The sequence below is a fragment of the Pleurodeles waltl genome, chromosome 1_1 (genome assembly GCF_031143425.1).
Source record: "Pleurodeles waltl isolate 20211129_DDA chromosome 1_1, aPleWal1.hap1.20221129, whole genome shotgun sequence".
NCBI lineage: Eukaryota > Metazoa > Chordata > Amphibia > Caudata > Salamandridae > Pleurodeles > Pleurodeles waltl.
In genome coordinates this window covers 130,005,984-130,030,230 of record NC_090436.1, presented here as the reverse complement: position 1 = coordinate 130,030,230, position 24,247 = coordinate 130,005,984, and the positions used below count along the sequence as shown (strand labels likewise).

The window sequence follows — 24,247 nt, the reverse complement described above, 5'->3', positions numbered from 1 at the left end:
TTTAAAGATAAGAGAAAAAATAGCAGCCCATATTTAGTTTTTGAACCGATCGTTGAGGCTAAGAATCTAGCTGTAGCCTAGTCCAGGACACATGAATCAAGGGATAAACATGAATTGGATACCCAGGAAATGTAATCAACTAAAGGGAGAATCCGAGAACAATGCGTGTTGCCCTCCACTACACCAGTCATCTCTTTCTATAATGATGTACACTATAATAGAAAAATAATTTGGAGGTTCTCAAAAAAAAAAAAAAACTGAACTCTGAGATAGTCATAACTTATTCACTTAAGTAAATGTATTCTCAAGTCATGTGTTTCTTACAAATTCATATATTACATTCATGTAATTATAACAGTAGCCAAACATTAATGTTTGTAAAGTTCATTAAGATCTATTACACATCCATTCACAAGTGGTTCATGTGTTTAATTTTTGTAGGTTAATAGTTGTCTTTTCAGAATTGTTATTGCTACATACTGTCTGCTGCTTCCATGTAGTTTTCAAGGCTTTAATATCAAATTCCCAATAACTCCTTTATCTAGAGTAACAAAAATGTGACGGCAGCATTAGAAATGCTTTGCAGTTAATCTAGGTGTTTTCCTTTGCTGCTCAACGAGGATTTGAAATCCCCAAGTCTCCTTTTCTCAAGTTGTTGCATATCAAACATTTAATATATCATTAGGAGAACTACAGTTACAACCTGTTGATTTTCTCCCATTCTCAAACTGAATTCTAGATTTCACTTTTGTAGATAATCTTAACAGTTTCCTCGTCCTGTTGCCTAAGTTATTTTTCCTAAATTGGTGAGGAAACTATTGAGGTTATTATGATTTCAGATCTTAAAATTAATTGCTTTTGAAGACAAATTTTCAGTGGACAAAGTGTTGTTGCTGTGTTTTGCTGCAATATGAATAAACAAATTATGTTAAAGCTGCACATAAGTTGTTTTTCAGAGAACTTTTAAACTAACAAACTAACACAGCGTTCAGATTTAAGGACCTTCCAAACAATTACAAATCATTTTGGTGTTCTTATGTGTTCTTTTGTATTTAGAAATTGTGAATCATATGGCAGTATGAGTTCATGAAAAATCTTTTTCAACAAATGATGAAGCATTCTAAAAAAAATAAAAAACTACAAAGTAAATTGAGACAAAATATTAATCCTACTAAACTAAGCCTGTGCTAAAACACCAGATATCCCATTTGTTTGTGCACCAGCCAATGGCAATGCGTTTATGTATTTGAGGCGCAGAATTGTTACAGACATTCCCTATTAGGCCCCATCCTTAGTCCCACACTCTCACACTCTTCTTTCTATTTTGTGGAGTAGAAATAGAAAGGAGACAAAGAACATAGCTCTGCTCCTACAGAGAAAAAGGCTGCACTGCAGTCAGCTGATGCCAGAGCGGACCATGGCCATACTGAGTGGCACAAAATAACAAACTACAAAGGCACGTGGAACTCTGTGGATGAAAAGTGATAAAGGGAGAGTACATCTCTATCTTGACTCTGTGGAAAGCAAAAATGCAGTATCGTGAGTTTTCTGTGGTTGTCAGTTTATAAACATCAAACTGTAACCATGGTAATGTGAATGATCGGTTATACAAGGAGATTAGCAAGGAATCATGAAGTTTAGCCACCTTATTTATTTATCAGATTAACCATGGACACATCCCATAGAGCAAAGTGATTATTGTTCGTGAGGCAGAACTAGCCTAGCATTACCTCTGTCCCTAGCATTACCATGCATCTCTGCATCATGGCCGGCTGAAGGTCACGATGAGAGCGCCAGAGACGTGGAGTCACCGAAAGCCACTGGGCCACTGCAGTAAATACCTCCCACCTCCTTGAGATTCCCTGCAAGCTGCTTCTTCTCGTTATTCTGATTAAGTTGACCCAAACCGAGCAGAGGTAGCAGACAGCAGAATACAACAATGGTTTTACTCTCCACACTTCTAACCATGGTGCACTGTGGCACCTTGATTTCAGCCACTGTTTACACCTGAATTTAGGTGTGCGTTGTCTGAGACATTAAAAGGCACCAGCGGCTAGCACTCAAACCCAAAGTTACAACCGAACCAGGACACGTACAACATGCAAGTACTACCAGCTCTCTCCTTCCACAGCGTGATTCTTAGACCAATGTCTGTCTTAGGAAACCAGCACGGTCTGGTCAGGAAGCTAGAAAGCTACAATGGGGAACTTGAGGTAAGATCCTAGTAGGGGCTAAGAAGGTGAAGGGAAGGTGTACAACTGAGAGCAGAGAAAAGTGTTGGGTGGAGGATATGTTTTTTAATCGGACTGGTGGAAGAATTGTAGACAGCCTATAGACACCCAGCTTTGGATTTCTTTTTTGTCTTAGTTGACACCTATATCACTAAGTCAGAGCAAAGAGAAAAAGGCAGTCCAGTAGCCTCATGAAAGGCTGCGCTACACCAGATTAAACAACATACAAAAAACACCTGCAGTGTCATAAGATACCAGCAAGGAACTAGCCAGGCTAAATTTACATGATGCCTGTTGTAACATCCCAGAATCCTGCATCAAAGGAGATAAGAGACTGAACTGATGATATCAAGGATACTCAAGTTAACGCTACTCTGCTTGAGGATCAGCAATTTAATCAGAGTGTTCCTCTGATTTTGTGTTGTGCTGAAAAATGGGGAGGGCAAAAGAATTGGAGTCTTTAGATGGGCTCTCTTGAAAGCATATCACCTTCATTAAATAACTCTTAATCCAAGTGATTCAACCAATCAATATGAAGTTACAAAATTAAGCAGAGGAAACAGGTCTTATTGGTCTAGACCATATCGCTTCATCCTTCCCCCCCTTCTGGGGGTAGCACTGAATTCTCTATAACTGACAGAAAAGACACCCAGACTCTTAGGGATGTAATAACATTTTTGGTGTTTTTTTCCAAGAGCCATCATAGCCTTCCAGCAGAGACATTAACTAAGACACATTTTAGCAGAAAGTTAACAGCAGGGTTATCCACGGGAAAAACAACCACCTCGGAGTTTGCCCAGATCATGCACGTCCCCTTAGCTCAGAGTTTAGCTCATAATTCTCATAATGTAAAGCCAGTCCCTGACTCTATTCTAGCATCAAAACCAAATGGTAAAGGCACTTTGAGGGCACAGGAGTTTTTAGATATTGTGCCAAAACACAGCGTAACGGATTTGCTCTCTTCCAAAATCAACGCAGCCTCCTTTATGCCTCAGATAACAGATTCTTCACAGCCAGATCACTCAAACCATGTTGTGTTAAATGTGGCCATGCTGCAGAATAGCATTTGAACAATTCACATGATTAAGCAAGATGAAAATGACATGGCCTTTTCACTACGTTTCCAAGTGGAAGAGATGTTAATAGAGCTTGGCAGAATTGGCTCCCAATCCTAATCTAAGACTAACTAGAATTCACCAGGAGGAGAAAGCTAAAATCTTAAGTCACAGAATTGATAGAAGAATATCAGAACAATTGTATGGCCAGGCTTTGTGGAAGATCTCACAATTCAGAACAGAACAAATTTGACCAATAACTGTGTATTAGTAAACTGATGATTAGCATGTTAAAGGGAGTATTGACTACTACCATACAATATAAACCTTCAAAGGTGATACATTAGATTTTCAGATTTAATTTGATTTTTCCTCTGAAACTTCCAAACGAACATGATAATTTAAGCAGATTATTCCACTATTGTAATGGTGTGGTTTGTGTTAATGTGCACTTTCTCATATTGTGTTAAAATGTGTAAATATTTTGTTAAGTTATACTTTTCTGAATTGAATGCTATCATGGGGAAGGATGTTACCATGGCGTTCTGTATTCCATTAGAACTGTGTAATAAAATGTTTGTCATATGTAGTAGGTGAGAGAAGTTACTTCTGAGCTTTCAAAGGTTGTGGCTGGAGTTTCTTGTTATGAATAAATCTTAATCAAGCATCATCTCGCCTCCTAGCAATTTTATTGATATTTTCAAGTTCACATGGTGTTTTCATACCATGGTAACTAAAATTGCAAAGCTAAATGGGTTAACAAATGGATACTTTAATTCTTTTTCAAGCTTTTTAACTCTCAGGAATTTCTTAAAGATGTGCAACATGGCGCAGAATGTTATATAGCCTTGCAGAAGTATTAATCATATGAGATCATGATATAGTATTATGTCTGTTGAGCTGTAGAGAGGGGTGGGTTTGTGGTGAGAGATAGACAAATGGGAAGAGACTGGAGGTGCTAAACACAAGTGTCCTTGGGCAGAGAGGATCATCACTAATTTCCCTCGTTGTAGGTGCCAATCAATGCATCAAGCTTCAGGATAAGGGGTGAATGACCAGGCAACTGGACAGGGACAAAATGGCTCTCCCAGACCCTTGGGGTCATAGGTGGTTCAAGCTGGAGAAAAAGGGGAGGTTTCTTGAGAAGATATTGTTGATAGACTAGAGAATATAAAATATCCACATAGCTGATCTAAATATAATAGAGCACACATTTTACTTGGGAGGGTATCCAGATGTTAGAAAAGGAGGGGACTGAGTGGCTGAGTCTGAAGCCTAGTTAAAGAGCCATGTCTTCAGTTTCTTTCCAAATTCAAGGACTGAGGTGGTGGCTCTGAGGTGAAGTGGGAAGATTTTCTAAAAGAGTTCAGTTATGCGTTACTTGGTTCAGATAAGGATTACCAATATTCTCAAATTAAGCTTGCTACAAAAAAGCACTGGAATTTGATCTCTCTGTCTAATAATTATTGGGGTGGGTAGATGGAAAACAAAGAATTGATAGATTTCTCCTGGAGCAAGAGCTATTCAATTGTCAATTGATTGGTCAATGGTTGTATGAGGAGGGGGAACTTTCTGGGAAATTATTGGTCTGATAGACGATGACCCAGGCCTCCAGGAATCAGATTTCTAATATTAGAAACCTAGACACTCATTTTCTCACATCGGATGTTTTGAAGATAAAAAGGCTTTTATATTCTCATTTTCAGGATTTATATTAAAATTCAGCAACCACTTCAGAAGAGGAAATTAAGGGTTCTTGTGAAAGCTGCATATTCCCTATCTTTTAGAAAAAGAAGTGCAGGAACTAAACTTCTACACTGAGCAAGAAATAGTTCAGGCAGTAAAAGAACTGGCAAATGGTTAGGCTGCAGAGAAGGTTGGACACCTTTCCGAGTGGTGCCCGATTTTTATCGATGACTTCAGAAAAAAACTCTGATACTATTTACCTCAATTCTCAACTGAGGCCATACTCCCTCTCCTTTGACATGGCTTAGCCACTGAAGATGGCAGCAGATTTCTGCATAACTGCCCCTGTAATCTGACAGAATCTGCGGGCTGAATAAAAATTGAATCGAACGCGGCACAGTCCTAAATAGATGAATATTCTGGCTATCCTGACAGATGATCAGCTGGAGCCCAGGGATCAGGACTGTATTGGGATCAGCCCTTTGTTCTGGGTCAGAGCTGGGCTGCCACCAGCTAGTCGGCCTGATACTCCTGTCGTCCTCTGGGATGCTTTGGTGATGAGGCCAAAACCCTTGAGTTTCCTGACCAGGGTCCCTGTCTGCCTGTGTGCTAATGATATAGAAGGCCACTCAGACTGCTAGGATGTATGCTGAGCTGCGGCTTACCTGAGTTGCCCATCGTGGTGGCCCACATCTTCCTGTTGGTCTGTGGCTTGGTTAGCCTCTTCGCCAGATTTGGTGAACTTGCCCGTTGGTGCCTGAACACCTGACAGGCCTGCCTTGATTTTTACTACAAATAAGTCACAGGAAATGCAGACCAGGTCCCATTGAATCTGCTCCCACCTTCCCATCCAGCCGTGGAGGGAAGAAGGCAGGAAAAATCCAGTGAAGCCAGCACCTCTGGGGCTCCAGTATAGAAGGTTGAAGCATGAGAAAGGGAGTTCTGGGGAGCTCCCACTTAAGGACTGGAGGAATTACAGGAAGTTGCAACCTCCACTATCCTGCAGGCCATACGGGAAACATGTTCTTGATTCGAAGGGAAGATTGGCGAGGTGAGCCGTGACCTGTCCCTCCTCCACAGGGGTAAGAAATGTGGTGGACAGAGTAACTGAAGCAGGGGGCATGCTGTCTGGGGCAGAAGATACACTATAAATCTTTCAAGGTAGAGCTAGGCAGTCTCTTAAGGTAACTAGGAAAGAGCAAATGATGCTGAGGTTTGCTCCTGGTGCAACAGTGTGCGAGTGGTGAAAGTGTCAGTGTGCCCAAAACTGTCTCAGTTGAACCACTGCACAACAGCGTGGCTCAGATTTGCTGCTATGTTTCGTGCTAGAGTGGGCACACCACTCATTGGTGCTGAGGCTACCCCTGGGTGATCCCTCCCCCACTTTCTACTCATTATCCGTCTCCTCAGTTACATGAATTGCAAAGTAATTGTTCAAACTTCGCAAAAGAAGGGTAACCTGATCCTTGCCACCAGCAAATCATGGTCTATAGGTCCAGCAACAGAACCTAAAGCTATGAATCTGACCTACAGGCAACTCTTCCCGGCTCGGCTGAATGTGATCTATGGGAGTAATTCACTTTTCTTTGACACTTGAGAGAGCTCCTGGGACTGAATGAGAGGAAGGTCGCAGGTGCGCTCAAGCCCTGCAGACAGACCTTTTCCTGAATCACCTGCCCATTGGGGCCTGGAGACTGGGGGGCAGGGACCCCAACGTGGAAGATGCAAAGTAGATCCCGATGAGCCAACTCAAAGGCCAGCAGGAGAGCACTGCTCTCTGGGAGCATGGGAAGATGCAGAGAAAGTATTCAATCCAACCCTAACATTGACCCACTGCCTTGATTCAAAACCCCTTTGTAGATCTATATGTGGGACCATTGGCCCTCGGTCAGTTGACAGCAAGTGTGTTTGCTATTATATCCAATTAACTATGCTGCAAATAGTGGTTTGCTCATATAACCTTGCATAATCTCATATAACCTCGTATGACCTGGGCAAATTATATGAAAAACACAACGCAATAGAATACAGTGGGGATAAATTTGAAGTTGAATCCAAATCGAACGAGAATTCCCAGTGGGAAATAGATTTAATCAATAATACACATTTACCTTACTTCAAATTAAGCCTATCTTTGCCCAACATTCCGATCTAAAAATTACACTGTATCAAACAAACAGCTTATTACAGATATTTATTTTACAACATGCAATACACAAAATCCACAACGTTTTTCAATAATCCGTATTGGGAAAGGCTCATTGTCTGTCTGTTCTGTCTTTGCTTCCTTAAATGGGGTAGTTATAAAGTGAATCCAATGTGGAATCCATCTTGAGGTAGTCGGAGTGGTCCAAAAAGACAATGGGGGATCAGATTCCTTGAGTTTTCTTTAAATAAAATGAATCATTAAAAATTGTATTTCAATGGGACCCCTCATTTGGCAAGTTCAACATGTTTCAGTCTTTGTAAGTTAAGGCCTCCTCAGGATAAAGGAAGACAAACTTGGGCCTAAAATTCAAAACACGCCTACAAAACAAAACGTAAAAACAGTGCCTCTGGTACTTCCAACTAAGACACCGGGTACTTCATCTCCACACCCCAAACATGGCTAAGAGATCCCTGGCGTAGCGTGAAAAACTGAGCCACATGCACTTGGGCTTCCAGGGTCTGATCACCAAACCCTACAAGGTACTCAAAATCAGTGAGACATTACGGAGATCGGTCTATCAGAGAAGGTGAGAGGTGGAGCTTCAGAGTCCGGTCCCAGATAAAGCTTAGGAAGAACTATGGTCGGACACCCCCAAGATATACTGAGAGTCTCTCACAGAGAATCAGTGTTGTTTAAAATAATGTATTAGTGGTACGTGATGCCTGAACATGTTCACCAAATTTCACTGGCTGCTCCAGATAGATGCTGCACTTGTGAGGATGAAAGGGGTACTATCACACACATTTGGTGATCCTTTTTCGTCTTAACAGACATTCTGTAGGAAGTCCTAGGGCATATTAAATGGACCTTATGGTATCCTCCCTTGGCAGACCAAACATTATTTCACCTATGTGTATGACAAGAGGCTGCGGCGGGCATGAACGCCTATAAATGAGCCCTGTTGCTGCACATGCTTGAGGTGAAAGGACAACACAATTCTTTATTCTGGAGCATGAGAAAACCCTCATCCATTGCTCTGTGGCTTCATAAATTATGACCATTCCTACAGATGGAGCAGTTACAAACGACTTAGTACAGAGAAAGAGCAAATTCATGTTAATAGGAATGCCACTGGGACAAAGAAGAGACAATACAAAGAAGGGTAGCTAGCCTTAAAAAGCCTCCCACTAAAATTATAATACCCAGGACGAAATGATCTTTCTCAGACAGATGCACTTTTATAACCACCTCTGCAGGAAAGCTAAAAGGAATTCTTATTCCATTTAAATCCTCTCTGCTGAAAACAACTCTTGAGAAATATTTCACATCATCTATTCCCTCTTTAATTATGTAGCAAATAGCTTGCACCCTATTCCTATGCAAAATGCAGTGAATGAGTTAGCTGCTTATTTTCATGACAAAATCCGTACAATTAAAGCCTGAACCATATTGTGGCCATGAATAACTCTGATAATGGTATTACTGCGACTCGCTTGTCAGCTAAAAACGTTATCCTAATTCTCTCCCCTGCCACAGAGAAAGACTGCCTTAACATCACTAGCACCAGTAACTTGTCTGGTTCTCCTCCAGACATTTGCCCAGCCTCTCAACTTAAAACCCATGGTCTCTCTGTGGCCGTTACGTTCAGTAAAATCAAGTGCTTCCTTCATGCAAGGCAAGGTCCCTGATACTTTGCAATAAAACAGAGGGGCCAATTTAAAAAATAATAATTTGACCCTTGATGATCCTAGCAATTTTATGCCTACACCTTACTAGAGAAAACAACCACCAAACTGGTACAGGGACACATGGATTCTGTTCAGGCTATGGTTCAGAACCAGTCATCATCTCAGTAGCCGATGATCTTGGAGGGCTGGTGGAGCATGGTGGTTCAGGAGTAGTGATACTTTTAGGCCTATCTAACAAATTTAATGTAGTCATCCACCAAATCCTGCTAAAAGAGCATAAACCCTTTGAGCCAAGCATAAAAACTTTGAATTGTTAAGAATCTGTTTTCAACTGACAGAACCCAACAAGTTCAAATTGTCTCCTTATTTATTTCCACCCTACTGTTTTGGGGTGTTTTCCCCCTGCTTTTTAATGTGTGTGTGTGTGTGTGTGTGTGTGTGTGTTTGTGTGTTCACCCTCTTGTATAAACTCCTAAGTCAGTTTCATGCAACAGTGTATTTATATGCCGGTGATACCCAAATTGTTATCAAATTGACCAATGAGACATACAATCCCAGGCTAGGATTGTCTTGCACCCTAACTGCAATCTCTTATTGGATGAATCAAAACGTCCTGAAACTAAACTATTTCAAATGAGATATTTTGGCTATCACTAGCAAGCGTAGTCAGTGGGACAACTTCTTTAGGCCAGGCCAGTTTAGCTTTTGTGCAGATCAGGTCTCTTCGGTCCATAATTGTGGCTTTAGTTTGGACTCTGAGCTTAATCTAAAACCTCAGATCAATAAGCTTACACAATCCTGTTTTTATTAATTGAGAGTAATGTGATGCATCCTCCCCTTTCTCGCCAACAAAAATGTAGTAGCAAATATATCTGTGCACTCACGTCTATACTATATCAGTGATGCTTGTGCAATCTATTGACTTCTCCAAAAAACCCAAAATGTCTTAGTAAAGGAAGTCTCCAAAAGTTCGACCCAGTCTCCAATCATCTTCATCAGCCTCACTGGTTACCAGTGAGAAAGAGAAAGATTTGAACATGTTCCCGTATAATGTGGAAGATCCACTATGGCAAAGCTCCTTTCTGGAACCTTGAACATACCTACTTTTCAAATTCCCCACTTCAGTTACAAAAACGAGGTGGCAGAGCATTTATAATACTGGGTACAACCTTTTGGGACTCAGTTGCCTTGAGATTCAACCCCAAACATTATTCATTAAGTTCAGGAAAGCTTTGAAGTCCTGGATCTAATAATGTAATGCCTGATCCCTGCTGGTGCAGAACCTGTTCTCTCTTCTTTAGCACTTAGAGACTCCTCTGGAGTAGTAGCTGCACTTTACAAAAACTCAAAATGGCTAAATACTTTTCAAAATTAGAATAACTCTGGTTCCCTCCTCAAGAATAGGACACCTGTGGTTCACACCTCCACGCTTGCAGACACTCCAGCTCTCTGACTGATTTAAGAAATTTTAAAAAAAGGTCCAAATACTACTACTAACATCTCTACGCCACCCACTTATGTCAGCTGCTCTAAGCCCTGTTACAGGTAAGGGTTGGTGGGGGAAAACGGGTGTTGTTGGCCTTACAATTTCTGTACTGTTGGAAATTCAGGCTGTTGTCTGAACATATAAAATGTAATGTCTGATCTGAAAAAACAAATAAAAATAATTTGATGAAAGTGAATCTGATAAATAATTTGATAAGTTAAAAAATGTGCCCTTTATAAGAGAGTCACAGTATATTTGATCCTAGAGTCCTAATGACTGAGCTCTTTTGTGGTACTTGGAAAAATGCTGTTTGTTTTTAAGGTGCCTGCGAATCGTCACTAGCATGTTCAACCTGCCATGTGTATGTGAGCGAGGAATACCACAGTAAGCTCCCTGACCCAGATGAAAGGTAACCCAATCAAGTTATTGTTTATCTAGTGGTAAATATTTGTGTGATGCTGTTAGCTATTTTCTTTAAATTGTAAATTCACTAGAAACATTGTCAGAGTTTTCAGTCAAAAATACTAAGCTCCGTTCAAAACTAAAATGATTGTTCCAAAAACACAGCTGGGCTGGGCATTTCGTGACGTTCCATTCTCAAACGCAAAGGAAGAGCACACTTGAAGAAGTTGAAATGACTTAAAATAAGACCAAAGATGGTTGAAAAAAGGTTTTATTTTGAATATATACCAAAATATCCTAATTCCATCATAACAGTTAATCACCTTTCCAACATAGTCAGAGCATGGGGTTTCACAATTCTTGTTGTGGAACAAAAACAAGTATCTGGTAGGATCTTACGGTCTGGCATCTAGTAATGGTTTCATGGTGGATATCAAAATGCAATGACAGTGAATAATTACCCAATTGTAAAGAATGTGCTATATTTTTAGTTACTTAATTACGTCACAACTAGAATATCGCCAAAGTGCTGAGATTAGGTTGGGTTTTTTCACTTTTTCCCCCCCTCACACCTTCCGCTATCATATTTTGTGATTCGTCTTTTGCTATTTGAAACCAAAATACGTTTGTAGCATTTGCAATAAAGAAAGGAATGGTATTTTTAATGACTTAGGTGATGGGATGTTTGAAATTCAGCTAACTTAAAAATTGTAAGCTCTAGACCTTTTGTATTTGTCTCTCCTTAATTGCCGAGGTTGAATGATGATGTTGCTCCTTGTCTTTGTCTCTCTTGCGTTCTTGAGACTAGCCTAATAGGGTTAAAAGCAGCCAGGTTTGTCAAATGGTTTTAATTTGGTCAGGTAGTCAAAGTTAGCATGGTCTATTACACACAACCTTTAGACACAACTATACTTTTTGGTCCCAAATTCTTCTTCCTGCATATTCTTAGCCTACCTAGGGTGCATAATCTGTTTTAGCTCTCAACTATTTCACTGTCCAAAGCCAGACTTTCCTGGCTTTTAAAGGATGCAAACATTTGTGGCTACTGCTGTGTTTATGGATGTCCTCAATGTCACTCGAGGTAACCCCACCAACATCGGCCTTATTACCAGTGTGAGACAGATGTCTCTAAAAACAGTGCCTCCTTGTACTTTATGGGCAAGAAACATGTTTCTTACCTGTAACTACAGTTCTCCAGCATGTGTATCTTTCATAGCCTGACATGCTTGAATCATTCCCCATTGAGAGTCCTTTGGTAATCTTTAGAAAGTAGTGTTACTAAAACTAGGCCTAAAATGCAAGAGACAGTGGAACTTTAGTAGGCAACCAGTGTCAGAAAAAGATCCAGACTTCAGCCAGTCACACAGAAGCATCCTATATGTAACTCCTCCTAAATCCAACCATATCTCAGATTTTGTAGCACACGTTTGAAAGGATATATACTATAGGTGAGCCTGTGATGGGAAAGAGTGTGGGTCACGTGAATCTATGAAAGATACTAACAGGTCTAAATAAGTAACATGTTTTTTTCTCCAGCAGTGGCTGTCATGTAATCACATGCTTCAATCAGAATAGTAAGTAGTGTTTGTACATACACGTACAAGGCACAAAATTGCCATCTAAAATATGGTTGTATATTTATTTAAGTGTACATCAAATGTGCACATAACAGGAAGATGCTCTACCAAAAAACAGCTGTCGCAAGTATGAGATGATGACCAGATAATGATGCTTGCAATCCAACACTTAGGGCCTCATAACAACTTTGGAGGAAGGTGTTAATCCGTCCCAAATGTGACGGATATACCACCAGCCGTATTACGAGTCCATTATATCCTATGGAACTCGTAATACGGCTGGTGGTATATCCGTCACATTTGGGACGGATTAACACCTCCTCCAAAGTTGTAATCAGGCCCCTAATGCCTTCATTAGAGAGAGGCCAACTTTTTGTAGATGGTCAGGCGAAAACACAGTTGGTCTGCCTTACCGAAAGTGATTGTCCTGAAGACATTGCAACTTGAGGTATCTGCACATATCTTTAAATTCAATTGTATCTGCATTTTGTTATTTTAGAACATTTCAACTGACTTTGAGCATGCTTACAATTACAGACAAAGGTATATTTTACATGTGCAGGGCTTATTTGTGCTTGTGAAAAACAAAATTCAGAGAAATTGCGCTGCATTGATAGCAATATATTAAGAGCATGCAACATTAAGTCCCATATTCTGTTGCAGGTGCCCGCAAGAACTGGAGTATAAAAGGGAACAGTTGTATTGTGCTAGATGTTAACCTAATTACTGACTTGGGGGAGAAAGGAGGGACAGTGAGAGGAGGGAAGAGATATGCAGGTAGGCCATGCAGAGCTGGAAAGTTTCCCGGTGGTGAGGCTTAGGATGGAACCAATCAGTAAGAGAAATAGAGTTGATGTAAGTAGTGTGCAAAGCTGTCCGGTCAGTTCTATAACTTTTAGGATTACCAATGGACAGGAATATCTGTGAAGTATTGATTTTGTAACAGTGAGGGAGGACACTCTCAGCCAATATAGTTGCCAGGTGTTCCAAGAGTATGATTCAGTTTGCTGCATTGGTATGCATTGGGAGCCCTCTGGCTTCTTTTCCACATAGTGCTGAATTTTCTGCACCAGTCTACATGAGAAGGGCCGGAGTCCAGTCTGTCACAGAGGGTGGGATCTTCAGCTTTCACCGGGAAGGGATTGTGTGCTTTGCTAAAATGAAGGCCACGTTAGCCAACCTTGTGGGCTGTTAGTAAATTCAAAGTGCTACTGGATAGGTTTGGCTGTGACGGTAGACAGGATGCTAGTTATGCAGGCTCAGTATTGTCTGAGGAGGGGGCCAGACCAAAGCACGTTGGAAAGTCTGCAGCATGGGATGAGCATTGGGGGTATGAGGATGCTGCTTATGGGATATACTTCTAAATTGCCGCAGGAAAGAGATGTTTAGTATATAGTATACATTTTTTTTTTTTCATTATAGGTGGAAGCTAAAGAGCTTGTGCTCATTCTTAGTTGTGAAAAGCTCTGCCCGCTTCTACCTCCCATTTGTCTTTGAGCTGAGTCTGCGTACCGGAGGTTTGGGGAATTGGCCGTGCAAAACCATGACCCATATTACAGAATGCCTAAATAAATGGGTTAACATCCAGGGCAAGTCGGAATTGTGCCATAGCCTACGTAGGGTATGTTGGGTGGTGTTGTATAGCAGAAATTGGCACCTGTGGAGTCTGCATTTATCCATAAGTTCCTGAAGGAGTGCTGGGTTTCTTTGTGGAATAGATTGTCCATGGTCATATGGTTTGACTCTTGTCGGTAACAAAGATTCCTCTGATCAGTGCTGCTGATGGCTGTTGATCAACCCAAAAGAGGAATGGCTGGAGCATTGGGAGCTACTCTTTTGGTGAGATTTAATGCACCTGAATAGCACTGACTAGCTACTCAGCAGATCCAAGGGTGACTGTGATATCGCTGAGTGATCTCGAGTAGAAGAGTGTTCAGGTCGCCACTCGTAAAAGGTGCTGTCTGTGTGGCTGTCTCCTCAAGGGAGAGATCCGAAAGCTATCTGCTTAACTACTGGAGTTGAGCTGCAATATAGTATAGTTCAAAATGAGGGTGCAATACCTGTAGGAAGGTGAGGTTTGGCAAGGGCCACCCTCCTCCTGTCTGTGATTTAGACAAATTCACTAAAGAGTGTGCCTAAGTCTGCAAAGAAGGTTTAGGGTACATCTAGAGGTAAAGTCGAAAAACATTAAAATGGGTGGAGGAAGACCACCATTTTTTGAAAGGATAGTATCCCCAATTTGAGCTGGGGGAGGGATTTACAAAACGATATTTGGGAAGAGATGGCTGTCACTGTTCTGATCAGGTTGTCATCATTGAGATCTATAGTTGAATGGTATCCGTGCGTGTCTGCGCACAACTTAGAGTGGAAATATTAGTCTGCCATAGTTGCAAGAGTGGTAAAAAAACACTTTCGGAATAACTGGTTTGTTCAGATGAAAATCTCTCAGGAATTTGGCTATAAGCTTTAGGTTTTTTGTAAAATCACTTTTTCCTTATGGAAAGGTATAAAAGGCTCTTTGATTATAAATGCCTGGATCTTGATAAAAAACAGTAGGTGAATGTCAGCGCCACCAGAGTCTCTACCTTCAGTGAGAAAGAATTTTATTTCTGCCTTGTGAATCGGCGCAAACAGCTCTTAGTCTAACTTAGAATTGTGTTTGAGCTCCTGTCTACTACCAGAAGTCTTACCGTAGGATAAACCCTGAACAACCCTTTTATGAAATTCCTTGATGATTCTCATTAAAAAAACGCAGAGATAGATTGTTTGATGTCTTGCGGTTGACAGCCAGTGAACTTTAGTAGACCTGTAAGAGCAATCCAGTTGAGCTTAATGCAGAAGGATTTGATGTGGCTTTGACAATGGATATTGCCCTTTAGATTGACACCACCAGCAAAATCTCCTCCATTTATCCTGGTAAGTTTTATTAGTTTATGATGCCGTAGCTTACGCTCATTTGGTATGACATTCTGGAGAAATGTCTAAGGTAGTGAATTCCAATAGCTTTAGAAATGCTAGATTGTGTTGGAGAACAGCTCCTGTGCCTCTGGTTCGGTAACCTAGTGTGCGCCTAATGGATGTACTGAGTTCACAAGATTTGTGTGCCATTATTGGTGGTGCAGGCCAGTGGTATTAGGATCAGGTGGCGGGGCTCTCTTAATCTTGCCCACTGCTCACAGGCGAGGGGAAGAAGTGGCATGGTGTAGGCAAATGCGCAGGTCTATGATGTTGAAAAGGCAGATTCTAGGTACCAAGGTTGAGAAACAGGTTTGTGAAGCATTTCTGTCACAAACCGATCCAACCCTGGCTGGCCCTACAGCAAAAGGCCTTGTCAAGTTAGGTCCGATTGAGTTCTCCCTTCTGGCCGTAACAGTGTGATGCAGAAAGACCACCAAAACGCTGCTGATTCAACAGGAGCACTTTCTTCATGTAGATCCCATGGTTGAAAAGCCAGTTCCACTATTCTGACAGAAGCAACAACCTTGCTCCACCCAGGTTGGTTATGTAACACTTTGGCATGGTATTGTCCATAAAATTTACGAGCCACCTTGTCTAATGTTGAGCTCCAATACGCTGATTTGCAGCTACTTCTCTTGGTGGAATTAATGTCACCTCATTAACCAAATCTTGTAAATGGGTGCCCCAACTGTCTATGGAAACCTCCATAAAATTGACAACTTCAGCTGATACTTTAGAAAAAGTTAGTCTGATAGCCAGGTTGGTCTGCAACTGCCACCTGGAAAAAGTAGTTACCATTACTGTAGCATTGAAGTGGCTGTTGAATGACCCTGTAATTTGTGTCATTGTGCATGCAATTTCTCCTGTAGAGAATGCATGGATAGCAAGCGATTTGGTGTTAGCGTAAGTAGGATGACAACATAGCTAGTAGTTATCTAAAGAAAATGAAGTGCAATTGTTTTCATTTTTGCCTCTTGTCTTTATAGCTTTTGAAGTCATAGTATCCTCTATTCTGGGGGACATGATTTCTTGTTTGCATGTCCAGTATAGTTTATGGGGTAAAGGATGGCTTTTCTTTGATCAGAGAAAGTCCCAGTTTGCAAGAAAGACTGTCTGTAGATTTCTCGGCTAATACATAAGACTTTGCATTGACTAGCAAAACTTCCTGGTGAGGAAACATCTAGAGATGCAGCTTCCTTAGGAATGCAGCTACCAGGGCCATGTATTTCTCTATCGTAGTTAGCGAGCACACAGTGCCGGTACATATAAGCACATTCTAAAGTAATAACCTGTAACAAAATTGGAGAGGGTCAAACAGCCATAATAAGTGCCTTTATGTCTATAGAAAAGGTTGATGTTTACAGGAGATGTGACTGTAAAATCTAGATTTTATAAAACACATGGAGGGATGCTCATATTATGTGAATGTATTATTATTTACTAAGCTGTCCAGCAACAGAGACCCAGTGTTGTAATAGGAGATAGACTGCAGTGACCACATACAACATGAATTAATTAATCAAATATAGAATCCAAACAAGTTAATAGGCTAAGAACAAACATTTGTCCGTAGTCCTAGCAAAAGCTTAATAGTAAATCACAAAGGTATCACAAGAGTACAGAATTCAAAGTAGTATCCAAACAGATCACACCACCCAAAACTCTTGATTTATCTGGTTAGCCTCCCTTCGCAACCACCACTGTGTAAAACCTATTCCATCCAGTAATGGTTGTTGAACTGACTGAAACTTGGGGGGTTTTAAATTCTGTATCATAGCCTCTGTGTGGGAACTTAAGTTTCTGTTGTGAGATATTATTTTTATGTTCTGTATTTGATGTGCTTAATTGAAAGCATTGTAGTGAGAATTTAGCGTATTGGTTCCTTAAGTACTTTGTATATATATTGTATCATATTTTAATTGAAAACCATGACCTGCTTGATTTCAAGGTGTTTTGGCCTTCCTTATGGTTATTTGTATGGTTTTCCAGACCAAGATGGCCACTGACTTTGCTACTTTAATTCACCGTATAACCCAGTGTGCTCCCCTTCCCTACTTTTCAAGTCTTGATCTTCAGGTACTGAGGTTCCCAATTAACTTAAGGGCTGACATAATGGTTCTAGTTGTACATGCCATATGTCATCATGTTTAATAGCTGACATGACTAAAGTCGTTTTTTATCCACTTTTGGGTGTTGCAGTATGGACATGGGTTATCAGTTTCACTCTATAGCTCTATCACAAGGGCATCTCTATCATAAGGGTGTCTGGAAACTATAGGTCTTTTGTTCCTCTCGCTTGATTGATACCAGTGCACCTGACGTCCTGTAGAAGATTTGTCTGTGCCCTGCTTTTAGCGTTTCAGTGTTGTCCACCAATAATGTAGCATATTTTCGATGCCACAACTGCTGTGGTTTACACTTTTTACATTGGATATGTAGATCTTGCCCTGGCATTTGCTGCCTCTGGCACATCGCTATCCATTTTGCAGAGTTTGGGTCCCATCATATGTGTGGCGCTAACATTGTTGCACGCTTCCTTTGCTTGTTTTCCTGGAATTTGATAGTATTAAACTGGTAACCCACTATATTTTAAGGAGAGTGCTCTTTGTACAAACGTACTTCTGTATTATGGTACAAAGTTCTGATTTAAATCTACAGTCTTCTGAGCCTGCTACCCTGCGGTCACAGTCTGGAGGCATCCATCTGATAGCCAAGTAACTGCAGATGATGTCCAACCACCGACTGAAAACAAGAAGATCCCCATTCAGGGTTCTGGTTGCCTGTCGTGTCAGTCGTTTTGTTTCATGGTGGAAAACTGCACTTATTTCAATTATTGCACAAGCTTTTATCACCAGCCTGTAACCGGTGGTACTTGCTCATGTGAAGCTGTGTGCAAGAGGTAATAACACTAGTACAAGAGGAGGAAAACCATTAGTTCAATGTTCTTTACTACCAATGTTATAATTCATGCAAAAACACACAAAACTGGACTTTGTTGTTATCCGCACTGGGCCATTTTTCACCTCTTATTCCTTCATGGGTCTATATGACAGTTTGAGTCCGAATTAGTTTGACCATTGAAAATTGTTTTGTTTCCGGAGGGACTTATGCAGGCAGGACTGAGGTATCAAACGGTTTGGAGCAGTTAGTGTTGAGAAGCATAGGTTTTGTGAAGGGAGAGACAATTGATGCAGTGGAACATAGAGGGAAATATGGTGATGGTAGCAGGTGAGAGAGGTGTTGTTAAGGACGTTTATATAGTTTAGACCAGGAAGAATTTACAAGGATCCAAAACGTTGGTAAGTCATACACACAGGTAAAATTTGAAGGGCAGTGCAAGTAAATGTATGAGGCAAGCACTGTGTGATTTGGAGTGGTTACTGCCCCCAAAAAGTTATTGTTCCTTGAATGATGTAGAATAGTTAGACTGATGCTGGAAAACCAAGGAGGATTGGTTTGATCATCTTATTATAACTACTATAACCATTTAAGTGGACTTGCATTCCTTTGGAACACAAATGAAGCACAACATCCTATTCAGCTCATAGCCAACCTGCACTCTACTGATGGCCTAAAGGCAGGTGCTATTACATGTTAATAGCACACTCCATTTTGACCATAATCTCTTTACTGGTGTATCTGTGTATATAGAATTTCTGTAAGGCAGACCTAGCCAAAAGGCTGCTTAGTGCTGGCTGGGGTCAAAGACCTGCATCAAGTCATCGAGTGATAGGAGAGACAGCTGGGTTATGGACCATTTGTGCAATGTGGCATAGTGTTCTTTAAAGAGGTGAGTCTTCAACTCTTTCCTAATTTGAAGCTGCACTGGGGCAGTCTTGATGAGGGTAGATGGAAAGGGATGTCTGCCTTTTTTATTTTTTTACATTTCTTAGTCTGCAGTATAATGGTGTCCTGGCTGTGGGCCTGCTAAGAGCCATTCAACATGGAGACCTTGTCTGCAAAATATGCAGGTGTTGGTTGAAACTGATTTGTAATGTTGCATCTGTTTTTGAAGATGATGGGAGCCGGCGAAGGAAGCCAATTTAGTTCCATTGTGTTGGGGGTGATGAGATGAATTTCTTTTTAGGCCATTGATAAGATGTCAGGCAGCTTGTAGGATGCCCTTAAGGGCTCCCAGGTTGGAATCAGGGAGATCATAGAGCAGGGCCTTAACACCATCCAATGAAAGAGTACCAGGGCTTCAACAGCAGTTCCGGAGTCACCGTCTGGAAGAAACAGTATCATTTTCTTTAGAATAGAGAGCTGATACCAGGACATCGTTATAATTTTTTTTTTGTGACCTGTTCCGTGAGGGTTGGTGTTGACAGCGAATCACATGGACTTGGAATTCACTTAAGGGCGGGGGTTGAAGCTGTTGAAATTATGATCTTGAGCATAAATCGTACTGTTTCTTATTTGTTCTTGCCAAATATCAGGAATTCTGTCTCGGTTGGGTTGAGCTTGAGATAGGTGCTGGACATCAAGGTCTGGATGATGTGCAGGCACTGCTTGGGGCATTGAATATCAGGAACAGAGAAGACTCAAGTAGAAGTGTGTATCATCAGCATATTGGTGAATTTTTATGTTATCTGTGAGTAGAACTCCAAGTGCCTCTTTTTAGTGATTGACGATAACAGGAGATAGTTTGGAACCATGGGGGGGATCCACAGGTGATAGGACTTTTATGATGTGGTGGTGCCATGTGAACAAACTGGTGTCGGTTGGAAAGATAGGAAGAGATTTGGTGAGAGACATAGCTGGTGAATCCTATTCGAGACTCCAGGTACGTATGAAAGTGAAATAGCCAACTCTTTCAAAGGTAGCTGAGAGGTCAGCAGTATCAGGAGGCAGGAGCCATTTTCATGTGTGGTCAGGAGGACATTATCTATGATGTGTAAGGTAGCGGACTTCATCTTACAGAATGATCTGAAGCCAGACTGGTGTTCGTGCAGGAGATGGTTAGCATTGATGTGACCTGATGTGAACATAGACTGCTTTTTCAATGATCTTGCTGATAAATGGTAGGTGAGTGATGGTCCAGTAGCTTGTGAGGACATTAGAGTTCTTTGAGTGAGATCATCTGTCTTGGTAGTTTTGAGAAGGATGCCTTAAATGAGGAAAGCATTGACATTGGCGAATAGGGGTAAAAGAGCGCCCAAAGTGAGAGCTTTTATAAACAAAGCTGGTAAGAGATCATCTTCATAAGAAGTGGCTTTAAGGAAGTTGAGTATGTTGGCACGATCTTTGAGAAATAGTGCTTTGAAGGCTGACCATTGCAGGATTATTTGAGAAAATGAGGGCTTAAGTGATGAAGTAGGCTCGTTGAAGTGCTGTTGGCCTTTCTGTATTTTTTCCACTGAGGAAGAGGTTGATGGCATTTTACTTTTCGGTGGCTTGAGAAATAGGTGGGTTTGGCAGGGAATTGTTTCAGTGTTTGTCTTGAAAAGCATTCTGCTTCTGTTGGTGGCTTCATTGAGGGTGTTGGCATAATAATTTGCTTTGGCACATGTGATGAGCTGTCTTTATTTTCTGCAAAAGGACCTCGGTAATACAAGGGCATTTCGAGTTCTGTTTTCCTTCCATTTTCATTCCTGTCTGTAAATTGATTATTTATTGTCAGCTCTGGAGTACCAGGGCACTGAAGGCTTTGTCTTGCACTTATATGTTTTAATTGGAATGTTTAGAAGGGTGTTGATAGGGTAAGATATGAGTTTGTTTGTTGGTAGAATGCTGAGCAGGGAGATAGAGATGGCAAAGTGGCCAGTCCAATCTGGGTGTATGGGTGGCTTCTTTGGATTTCTAGTGAGGTCAAAGAGACAAGGTCGGGGATGTGTCTTTGGAGTGAGTTGGTTGTCTGACAGGCCTCACCATGTTCTGTGTTTTGAACAGGGTTTCTCTAGACTTTTTAGCTAATTTTTTCTTGGAGATTTAAGTCAGCAGGGAGGGTGGTGTGGGCATCTCTGATGAATGAGGTGCTGGTGAGATCTGAGGCTCCATCAATGAAGTCCTTTTTCTACCCGGGAGGTCTGTGGATGTGATCTGAATTGTGTATTCAAAATGTACACCTGTAGTAAGTGGGTACAGTCATGTGCCTCAAAGGATGGTTGGTAACTTAATTATTCCTACTGTTTTCTTATTACAGAGAAGAAGACATGCTGGACATGGCGCCATTACTTCAGGAGAACTCTCGTCTGGGTTGTCAAATTATACTTACCAAAGAACTCGAAGGAGCTGTTTTTACACTCCCTAAAATAACAAGAAACTTTTACGTGGATGGACATGTACCCAAACCCCATTAGAAAATAAAAAGGACTTTAAAGAACTGGTTGTATCAACAAACCTACATGTACAGTTAGTTAATATGCAGTATACTATAGAGAAATTCATTTATGCCAAGGATACTACAAATGTTAGTGACAGATGTGGGGATGCTTCTGTAACCTCCAACCTCTATTAAACTTTTGTGTGCACATGTTTAACTCTTCATTGGTCAAGAAAGAATATTGGCAAGTAGGATCAACAACTTGCATTTCTTAGTGTATGATGAATGACATTTTGCATGTTCTCTCCCAGTAATTAATGTTTTAAGTAGTATCCATTCGCCTGTCACTTTGAATCACTGGGTTAAATATCTTGATCAATTATGTTAATAATCACATTACACAGTAACACTGATTCAGCTTCAGTGAACTTGCATTCAGCTCATTCTGTCAGTTCACAAGTTGTGAACCAGTCTGATGCAGTTGCCTCTCACAAGAGCTTTTTAAGTATTTGTCTACAAAACAACTCACATAGGATGGCATTTCTCTTGAGTCACATAGAACCATTTCCAAATCTCTATTTCTATACTGATACATCTCCACCTCCTCTGGATGTAGGGCACACCTTAAGCAACAGAATCAAACTGCTAAAAAAAAAATAGCATGCATGATAGTAGTTACCAATCTTTTCAGACCTGAGCACGTGTGCACTAAAGGTTCTGTGTCCTTATACAACTGTTGCTTTTCTCTCCATTTTTTTTATTCCTCTTAAAGTATATGGACTTGGCTTGATAGTTATGCTCTTCTTTGCCTTTGTGTCGGTCTTAGGACTGCTAATATCTTTGATGACCAACTCCAAACAATGCTATTTATATCACAGTTGTATTGGTGTAGGTGATAATCCAGTTAGCAGTCTTTTGTAAGCACACATACACCATAATGGCTTTAATGGTGATAGGAAGCAAACCTCCGAAACCAAATTGTAAACTAAGAATTTAGAAAACAATCAGGTTGTCAGAGATTTCCCAAAGAAACGTAGTATATTATTTTTCTCTCAAAAAAAGAGGCAAATTGTTCAAGAAGGTAGGGGCCAGCATGAAGAAAGCGACTGCCTAATCTTGGTTTGTGGCAATGCAGCATAACATAAAGGACCTTATGAAGTAATTCTGACCTTCCTTGCACCAGGGTGCCCACCGATCCTAACTCTGCTGGGTCATCTGTTTTGGTGGTTCCCTTATGGGGCACCTCTATGCAACACCACATTCAGGGCTAACTCTATCCACAAAATCCAACATATACCTGGACCCCATGGCCTAAATAGATAAGTGAAAAAAGTAAAACCACTTGTGGTCTGTCTAAGAAGTCTATTCATGGTGTCCTGCAGGAATCCAGTGTGGCATCCCACCAAACATTTGAATTTTGTTTCACAAAGGCCTCTGAACAATCACAATACCAAAAAGCAGGATATTTACCAACCTGATCCAACTAGCCATTTGCGAGAGATTCTGAATGCCCTTGGTTTGCAACTGCTTCAGCTGCTTTGGAGTGCCAGTACTGCTGAGGAGTTAGCGGAGCTTGAAATATGCAGACCACCTTTTATCGTTCGTGGGCAGGTCTTGCACAACATTGACAGGGTTCTGACGGTCCTCTGGATCAGGAGGTTCCCTGACCATAGTCACAGTCACAGCAATCTGCTCCTATGCTTCAGATCCTCTGCTGAAAGAGGAGGAAGGCCCATGCTAAGGAAAACCAGGTTCAATGGTACGTCTCCAGTTCAAGACTTGGCTAATACCCACACCCTCTTGGGCAAGATCAAGAAGACCTCGCAGACACCAGTAGAAACTGATGGAAAGAGCCTTGCAAAACAAGCCCTAACTATCTGTTTCCATACAAGGAAAATCCTAATTATGGTAAGGTTGGACTCCTCAAAAAGCAAAATAGTACCAATCAGAAGAATCACCTGTGAGGGCAAGGGGAACGTGTTGTCAACATATTTAAGTTGTTAAAATTGAGTTTGTCATGACAGTGAACATCACCAACAATGTCAGCATGCCTTTACCCACTCCTAACGGATTCCATTTGACTAATATTAATATTCTAGACAAGGTTTCGAGGACACACAAACAGAAGGAGAGAGAGAACAGGATGTATGAACCTTTAGCGGGCCATCAGTAGATAAAAAGATAAATCTAAACAAGAACAAGGAATAGGCTTATCATTTAACATTAATAGAATTCAACAACTTTTCGTGGATAGGGAGACCAGGAACTTTCATAAACGTGTAACACCACAGTAGTCCGGGTGAAAGAGAAACTATTCCACAACATGTTCTTTGTGCCATAGTGCAGGGTTTCAAGCTCCCTAGGTAGTACAACTGCTGCTGTAAGAATTTGAGTTGGAACACACTTTCAATGAGATCACATAGGCCCTCATTAAGAGTTTGGCGGGTGGCAGAAGCTGCCCGCCAAACTCATTTGCACGGAAGACTGCCATGTCAGTCTTCCACCCGCCAGCCTTATTAAGAGTTCCGCGCTGGCCCAGCGCGGAACAGGGCCTTAACATTGGTACGGCTCATATCTGAGCCGGCGGCAATGGGGCAGTGCATTGGGTGCGACAGCACCCATCGCTCTTTTCACTGCCCGTAATTCAGGCACTGAAAAGCAGGACTGGGCTGTCCATGGGGCTCCTGCACTGCCATGCTGAGTGCATGGGCAGTGCAAGGGCCCCCATGGAGCACCCAGCACTCCATTTCCGC

The 24,247-nt window shown here is 41.2% G+C and overlaps 1 protein-coding gene across 4 annotated transcripts in view; it reads left to right on the top strand.

Annotated features, from left to right (window-relative positions):
• Positions 1-21,702, top strand: part of FDX2 (ferredoxin 2) — a 67,103-nt gene extending 45,401 nt beyond the window's left edge. For 3 of the 4 annotated variants that reach the window (XM_069218859.1, XM_069218860.1, XM_069218861.1), the window contains exons 5-6: positions 10,617-10,704; positions 21,375-21,702. In XM_069218859.1, coding sequence (XP_069074960.1) covers positions 10,617-10,704; positions 21,375-21,531 — 245 coding nt within the window. In that variant the 3' untranslated portion in view covers positions 21,532-21,702. The remainder of the gene's footprint in view (positions 1-10,616; positions 10,705-21,374) is intronic. The other variant, XM_069218862.1, reaches the window with a different exon arrangement.
• Positions 21,703-24,247: the final 2,545 nt, after the last annotated feature.